The sequence below is a fragment of the Colobus angolensis genome, unplaced genomic scaffold (assembly GCF_000951035.1).
Source record: "Colobus angolensis palliatus isolate OR3802 unplaced genomic scaffold, Cang.pa_1.0 Scaffold1, whole genome shotgun sequence".
Classification (NCBI taxonomy): Eukaryota; Metazoa; Chordata; class Mammalia; order Primates; family Cercopithecidae; genus Colobus; species Colobus angolensis.
The window spans coordinates 16,816,937-16,825,309 of NW_012110918.1; the positions used below are offsets into that span (position 1 = coordinate 16,816,937).

Genomic DNA, 8,373 nt, shown 5'->3' on the forward strand with positions numbered 1-8,373 from the left:
TATTTATTGCCAATTTTAAATATAATTTATTTAATTATAAGTTTACTTAGTTTAAAATTTAATGGTGGCTGTGTTTAACCATCGACCTTTTTGCATACAGAGCAAGACTCTGTCTCAAAAAAAAAAAAAAAAAAATATATATATATATATAGGCAATAGTTCAATGTAACAAAATAATTAGGAAGTGATGAGTTTGTAATATTTATTGCCAATTTTAAATATAATTTATTTAATTATAAGTTTACTTAGTTTAAAATTTAATGGTGGCTGTGTTTAACCATCGACCTTTTTGCAAAATTTGCAAAACTCCTGCAAATACAACCATCAGTGCATACTGGCGGGCTCAGCACACTCCTGGTGGAAGGGCATGGAGAGGCCTGCAGAGGTTAGTTGGTAGTGGGAGGGCGAGTGTAGAGAAGGCAAAGGGGGCAGGTGTCCAGGAGAGGCTCTGGCTAGTGGCCAGTATGGAGAGGGTGGGCAGGCATAAGAAGACTAGACAGGCCGGGTGCAAGGGCTCACACCTTAAATCCTAGCACTTTGGGAGGCTGAGGTGGGTGGATCTCTTGAGTCCAGGGGTTCAAGACCAGCCTGGACAACATGACAAAATCTCGTCTCTACAAAAATTAGCTAGGCATGGTGGGATGCACCTGTAGTCCCAACTACTCTGGGGACTGAAGTGGGAGGATTGTTTGAGCTTGGGAGTTTGACGCTGCAGTGAGCCAAGATCGTGCCACTGCACTCCAGTCTGGGCAACAGAGCAAGATCCTGTCTCAAAAAAATAAAATAAAATAAAATAAAAAAGAAGGCTAGCCGGGTAGGTTGGGAGGTATTAGGAGGACCTCAGTGCCCATCAAGGGTCTTTACTCAGTGGACGGTGGAAGCTCATGCAGGGGTGTGCCTGAGCCTGGTGGGTGCCTGCGCCCCTTACTCATCTTGCCGCATCTCCCCGGCCTCTCCTCTTCCAGGCCGTGCCTTGAGCTTGTCTGGAACCTCCACCGTGAGCAGGAAGGAGGGTGAGCAATGGGTGGGTGCTGGGAGAATGCTGGGAGGGCCTGAGGGCACTAAGGAGTGCTAGGCAGAGGCACCTTTCCCTGCCCCCACTTGCCTCAGCCCTTCCTGCATGAAGTTCCATGCTGCCTCTGGAGGGGTGAGGCTGAGAGGGGAGGGTATGGTGGGGTGGGAGAGGCCCTGGTCCTCCACCTGCAGAAGAGAAGCAGTAGCCCTTGATGACCATGGTCACAGCCCTGGGGCACAGTGCCTCAGCCAAGGGTTAGGTACATGCCCCTCTGGAGGACAGGCTGTATCCCTTGGAGATGCATTGCATTGGCAGCTGGTCTAGGATGGGCGACAGTCCGCGGTAAGGTGAGCGGCTGGGGTTTTTAGCGTGGGGGGCATTCCCTGAGATGTTCAACATCACTGTCATCTGCATCTGAGTTTTCGGCAGCTCCCAGGGTACCGGCATATTGTTTCTCTATCCGGGTGCTGATCTCGTGGGGTGTTTGTCTTGTGACCATTCATTGGGCTCTCCATGTGCAATATGTGCACCTTTCTCTGTGGTTCTATGCCTCACACAAGGTGTGGGGGGACAGCATCCACAGGTTGTCCTGGGCAGAGGAGGACAGGCTTCTGGCCGCACCAGGGGAGAAGGCACAGGGACCTCTGGCAGCCCAGCCCTCAGGACGCAGTCAGGCCACGTGACCCTCCCCCAAGTGAGGCACCCCTGGACCCACAGGGGCAGGTGTGGGACTGCTCTGACAGCAGCAAGCCCCACGGGGCCTCTGAGTCACAGCCTCAGCCCACCTGTGCCTTGGAGTCACTCCTGACAGCCCCGCCCAGCAGCTCTGTGTGATAAGGGACAGGTCCCTGCTCCCCGGCTCTGCTGAGGGAGGTGCCTCACCCAAGCCTTCCCCTCTGTCCTCTACATGGCACCCCTGCAGTAGTAACCTAACTGTGTCTTACAAGCAAGCGCTTGTCCCCTTTCCAAGTCCTCAGTCCACATTCACGCATTTGCCTTTCAAAGGCACAGCTGGGCTCTAGTCCTCGCTCACCAGAGAGGGAAGCCCTGAGAAGCCAAGGTCGCACCGTCGCAGAGCTGGGGCCAAGCCCTGGCCTTTGCACTCCATGGCCACTTTAATTGTGCCCAGTACAGGAGCTGCAAGGAAAAGAGCTCCAAGAGAGGAGCCCTGAGGGGACGGTGCCCCAGCCCACCCATGTCCAGCGAGTGGGCCGGGCAGGTGGGGCTGTGGATGCCAGGTTCAGGAGCTTCTCACCGGCCATCTTCGGAGGAGAAGCCAGCCCTACCTCACCCCAGGACTACGCACTGCTGCCCACTGTGCAAATGTGACGAAACCTGCAGCAGCTGCAGCCAGGAGCTGACTGGTTGGGAGCAGTGCCCCATCCACCTGGGACAGCTGGGCTCCCACCCCAGACTCCCTGCTCCCGCCTGGGGCTTCGCCACAGCAAGGACCACCTTTCTTGTCTGAGCCAGCCAGGCGGCCACTGGCCCAGTCTGACCGGAGGCAGGGCCCTGGGTGGTCTCTGTCCCCACCCTGCCTGTTTGTTCTCTCGGGCTGAGCTCAGTGCTGGGGTCAAGGATGGGAAATGGGTGATCTTGAACTGCTGACTTGCTGATCTCAATCAACAGGAGCTTGCAGGGGAAAGGTGAGCCCTTCCCGCCTGGGGAAGGCGTGTCTTACTCTCCAAGCGGGCGTTTCATGGCACCAGGCAGATGCTTGGGCATTTGCCATGGTGTAACTTCAGAACAGTTGCTCTCAGTTCAACAAATATTTCCAGAGCATCCACTGAGGGGCAGGCCAGGTGATGGGGCCAGGAGGAGTAAAACGCCGTTCTCCGTCCCTGAGGCCACACGATCTGGCAGGCTAGACAGGGCTGAACACACCTTGGGTACCATGCGAGAGGGCCACAGGACGGGAGAGGTCCTGAGCCAGCACCAGGAACATGGGTTGGGGTCCAGCCATCAGCTGGAGGGCTCTCCTGTGGAGGTGATAACAGGGGCTTGAAGAGTGAGCTGAGGGGGCTGGCCCTAAATACCAGAGCGATGAGGGGCAGGCCGTGGGGAGAGGGACGTAGCTCATCCTGCCAAGAGTGAGCTGCAAAGCAGGGGCCAGGGTAGATGTGGGGGACTTGTGGGCAAGGTGGGCCAGGACCTTGGGGAGCAGCCACAGTCCTGTGGGGATGCTGTCTGGGAGCCCATGGTGAGGGCAGAGCTGAGCAGGAGCAGGGCTTGCAGAAGAAACCTGGAGGGTGATGTCATAGGAACCAGGGAGGAAGGGGGCTGGGCTTGAGAAACTTGAGGGCATTCGGGAGATTCCTTGGCAGGAGCTTGGTGATGGCTTGGGTGTGGGAAGTGAAGGAGAGGGAGGAACCTGGGAAGATCCCCGGCTTCTGGGCGAGGGGGTGGTGGTGACTCTGTCTGCAGAGAAGGGGTGGGGAGCCCGGGAGGGCCTGGAGGGAGGGAGGAGTCCGGAGTTCACACTGGGACGCATGGAGTTTCCAGTGCCTATCTGACATCCGGGAGGAGGTCAGAGCCCAGCACCTGGAGGCTCTAGAGATTCCAAGACGAGGATGAGGAGGCTGGTCCTAAGCTGACCTGAGCGGAAGGGGCCTGAGGGTGCAGAGGGAGGACAGGGCTGACAGCAGAGTCCTGGAAGCATCTTTAGGGGCAGTGGACCACAGCCAAGCCAGCAGGGAGCCCATCCAGGGAGGCAGTGGGTACGAAAACAGAAGAGAGCTGAAAAGAGCACCCTGGGACTCCAATATTCAAGGACCATTGTTTTAAGGTTTCTGATCTCTGCATTCAACAGTGACAAGGGCAGCAGACATTGGTACTCTCAGGCATTTGTACAGTGCCTTCTGCACTTCAAAATGCCTTCTCTGCACCCCCAACACAGGGCTTGCAAATACAAAGCCAGGTCAAGAATGATGCTAGGGCCCCCATCCCAGCCCCCTAGTTTGCATTCATCTGATTCCTGAGCTAGGACCTCCCTCCAGCTACCGGCATCTGGCTGCGGTGGTGGGGGCCAGGGGCCTGCCAGCCTGCTGTGTCCTTGCACATCAATTTTACCACCTGCCCGACGCCAGGAGAGGGCATATGAAATATAAAATGAGTTGAGGCATAAAAGTGTTTTGGAATAAAAATGATGTGTACTGGCAAGGGATTACAGTTATTACAAGGACCGTGCGCTGACGCCATCACTCATACCTGGGAGGGGAAGAGTGTGGTCGCCTGCCGACAGAGGCAGCGACCGCTGTGCCCCCTCCTCTGGGGACACGGCCGCAGACTGCAGGGTACCAGGCTGCAGGATGTGCTGAAGCCAGCCCTCAGGGAGCATCCAGTGCTCTGGGGGATGAATGACACTCCCATGTCACAATTAGGCACAAAGCAGGGCCGGGTGTGGTGGCTCACGCCTGTAATCCCAGCACTTTGGGAGGCCAAGGCAGGTGGATCACCTGAGGTCAGGAGTTCGAGACCAGCCTGGTCAACATGGCAAAACCCTGTCTCTACTAAAAACACAAAAATTAGCTGGGTGTGGTGACAGGCGCCTGTAATCCCAGCTACTTGGGAGGCTGAGGCAGGAGAATCACTTAAACCCGGGAGGCAGAGGTTACAGTGAGCTGAGATTACGCCACTGCGCTCCAGCCTGGGCATCACAGTGAGACTCGGTCTCAAAAACAAACAACAAACAATCAAACAAAAACAATTAGGCACGGTGCAAATATGCTCCCTTTTCTGTTACATTTCCCAAGGTGTCGCGGATGTTTACCAGATGGCTTTGGCAGGTGGCATTGTTCTTTGAGACAAAGTCTCTCACCTTGTTCCCCAGGCTGGAGAGCAATGGCATGATCTCGGCTCACTGCAACCTCCACCTCCCAGATTCAAGCGATTCTCCTGCCTCAGCCTCCCAAGTAGCTGGGATTACAGGTGCAAGCCACAGCACCCGGCTAGTTTTTGTATTTTTAATAGAGATAGAGTTTCATCACCTTGGCCAGGCTGGTCTCGAACTCCTGACCTCAGGTGATCCGCCTGCCTTGGGATTACAGGCGTGAGACACCATGCCCAGCTGGCAGGTGGCATTCTTGTTTGATTCTGCCCATTCTGCAGAGAAGGCAAGCAAGGCTCATTGTATGTTAATCCCTTGGCCTAAGTAGCAATATTAATTTCAGTGCTGAGTTTAGCCTTCTGAGTTTTCATTCATTCATTCATTCATTGGATGAACATTCTTCTAGGCCTACTATGTGCCAGGAACTCTCCCAGATGGTAGAGATACAAAGATGTTTCCAGCTAATTATTATTATTATTATTTTAAGATAGGGTCTCACTGTGTTGTCCAGGCTGTAGTGCAGTGGCACAATGGCTCACTGCAACCTGCACCTCCTGGGCTCAAGCAATCCTCCCACCTCAGCCCCCTGAGTAGCTCGGACTGCAGGCGCATGCCATCACACCCAACTAACTTTTGTGTTTTTCGTAGAGACGGGGTTTTACTATGTTGCCCAGGCTGGTCTCGAACTCCTGGGCTCATGTCCCTATTTTTTATTTTTAAGTTGATAGAATTTTCTTGGTTTTAAGTTTCTCTTTCATGCACTTTTCTTAAAACATTGGCATCTGTTACCCATAACGACATTAAGATCCCTCTAAGATAGTGTCTGGCTGAGCCCAGAGTACCAACATTGAATGACCTGTGGTTTCCCAGGGCAGGATTTCATGGGATTTTACAGAGAGACCACTCACCCAAGCTCTGGGTCACCCTGAATAACAATGTCAAAAACGATCTGGTGGGCACCCTCTGGAGCAGGGTGAGGCGAGTTGGGAGAGAACATGGCTCTGCAGCCAAGCTCAGCAGCTCACACCTGTAATCCCAGCACTTTGGGAGGCCGAGGTAGATGGATAGCGAGGTCAGGAGTTTGAGACCAGCCCGGCCAACATGGTGAAACTCCGTCTCTACTAAAAATACAAAAATTAGCCGGGCCTGGTGGTGGGCACCTGTAATCCCAGCTATTTGGGAGGCTGAGGCAAGAGAATCGCTTGAACCAGGGAGGCAGAGGTTGCAGTGAGTCGAGATCACGCCACTGCACTCCAGCCTGGGCAACAGGAGCAAGACCCCAGGGGAGTGCCCTGCCCACAGTGAGCACACACTCAACGGTAGTTGCTGTTACTAGGATGACGTGATGTTGTTGTGTTGCTGGTAGGACTGGGCCCATCCAGGGAGGATCTCAAAGCTGGGTGGGGAGAGCTGGCTGCCATTCAGGGAGCAAGGAGCTCTCTGTCTCTCAGCTGGGGCTGGACGTCCACCTCCGTGTACAGACCTCTCTGACACTGCAGGTGTGTGTGCCTCCTCCCTCCTGGGGATATCATGAGGATGAAGTGGGAGCACGCATTGTGTGTGTGCATGTGCAAGGCGGAGGGTGAAGAAATCTTAACACTTTAAACTGCTCAGGTGGCTGGGAAGTAAAGAAAAGAAGGAAGGAATGAAGCCCTCCTTTTGGGATGTCTTGGGGTCACAGAGACCCTTTCTGGGAAGATTTTTCATTTCCCCATCTTTTTTGTTTGTTTGTTTGAGACAGAGTCTCACTCTGTAGCCCAGGCTGGAGTGCAGTGGCACAAGCTCAGCTCACTGCAACCTCTACCTCCCAGGTTCAAGCAATTCTCCTGCCTCAGCCTCCCAAAGTAGCTGGGATTACAGGCGTGAGCCACTGTGCCCGGCTAATTTTTGTATTTTTAGTAGAGACAGGGTTTCGCCATGTTGGCCAGGCTGGTCTCAAACTCCCGACCTCAGGTGATCCACCTGCCTTCGCCTCCCAAAGTGCTGGGATTACAGGCATGAGCTGCAGTACCCGGACTCTGCACCTATTTTCTACTCTGCATAGGGACAGCCCAATGCATTCTGCAGCAGGGAGCCATGGCAAATTGGTAACAAGCCAGCCCCTGGCCTTCATCCCTCCCCTCCCCGTTCTCAGACCTGCCCTGTCAGCTGACAGTCAGTCCTTTGAGCCAGTCTCAGCTCGCAACTTGGCCTTGGCAGTGATCATCCCAGGCTCTGAGAAGGGCTGGCCCCTGCTGGCCTCTCAGGAAGGACCCTGCTGGCTGTGTGAGGTGTGCGTGATGCTCACTGACCCCTCCAGGCCCCCTCCTTCCACCTCCCTTGCTGCCCTCCTGACGGGTGAGCAGGGTGAGCAAGGCATGAGCCCCCAGCGCATTCTAGTCCTTCCTGCGTGGCTGTTTCTGGAGTGCTGCCCACTCAGCATGCACTACCCACCCTAGGCCAGGATGATGCTGGGCACACTGGGGCAGCAGGGAGAGAAACCTGCCCTTGCCCTTGTGTAGGGGGAATCGTGTTAGCAGGGAATGATTGCAACGTTTGAGAGCCTGTGGCAGGAATTGCACCTGTCGACTCCTGGCCTCACCTTTCTGGAGCCTCTGTTGGCCCTCAGGTCCATGCAGACTGCGCCCCTCCCTCCCCGCGCCACCAGGCAGCCAGGCAGCCCCTCGCTTCTTCGTCCGCCTCGGGGCCTCTTGGACCTCACCTGCAGGACATGCTCTGCACAGTTTCCTGCACACCCACAAGTGTGTGGGGGCCCATGCCTGGGAGTCACCCTTGAGCAACGCTGTAAAGACCCAAGGACAAGACCCCCCAGGCCTCTGCAAGTGGGTGGTTCATGAGCCTCCTTGGAAGGTCCCGAAGGACTGAGCTCCAGGCACCCCAGCGGTAGCCAGCTCCGTGACCCGGGTTCCCTTCCACTCCTGTTTCACTCCCGATCCCTCAGGGGAATACAGCTAAAGCACGGGTGTCTAGGGAGCACTCAGCAGGGCCCTGACTCAGGCTGGGGATCAGGGAGGGCCTCCCTGTAGAGGTGACATTTAAGCCAAGCTCTGAAGCAGGAATGGGAGTTGTCGGGGCAAAGAGGCATCCTGGGTGAGGAAAGGAGCCCATGCCAAGGCCTCAAGGTAGGTGAAGCTGCTTGGGAGTAGCAACAGCAGGGTGGGAGGAGTAGGCAGTGGAAAGGGTGGACACAGTGGAGGGGAGGGACACGGTGGAGGGAGGAATGTGGTGGAGAGGAGTGGACGTGGTGGAGGGGAGGGACGCCGTGGAGAGGATGGACACGGTGGAGAGGAATGGACATGGTGGAGGGAGGGCTGCGGTGGAGGGGAGGGAGGTAGGGGAGCGGAGGGACACGTTGGAGAGGAATGGGTATGGTGGAGGGGAGGAAGGCAGTAGAAAGGATGGACACAGTGGAGGGGAGGGAAGCGGTGGAGAGAAATGGACGAGGTGGAGGGGAGGAAGGCAGTGGAAAGGATGGACACAGTGGAGGGGAGGGAAGCGGTGGAGAGAAATGGACGAGGTGGAGGGGAGGGAC

At 55.5% G+C, this 8,373-nt stretch overlaps 1 protein-coding gene across 1 annotated transcript in view; it reads right to left on the reverse strand.

Annotated features, from left to right (window-relative positions):
- Positions 1-8,373, reverse strand: part of NPTX1 (neuronal pentraxin I) — a 76,945-nt gene that overhangs the window by 12,566 nt on the left and 56,006 nt on the right. The window contains exons 7-10 of the mRNA XM_011933219.1: positions 4,223-4,360; positions 3,557-3,625; positions 2,049-2,152; positions 1,643-1,659 (exon numbers count right to left, since the gene is read on the reverse strand). Coding sequence (XP_011788609.1) covers positions 1,643-1,659; positions 2,049-2,152; positions 3,557-3,625; positions 4,223-4,360 — 328 coding nt within the window. The remainder of the gene's footprint in view (positions 1-1,642; positions 1,660-2,048; positions 2,153-3,556; positions 3,626-4,222; positions 4,361-8,373) is intronic.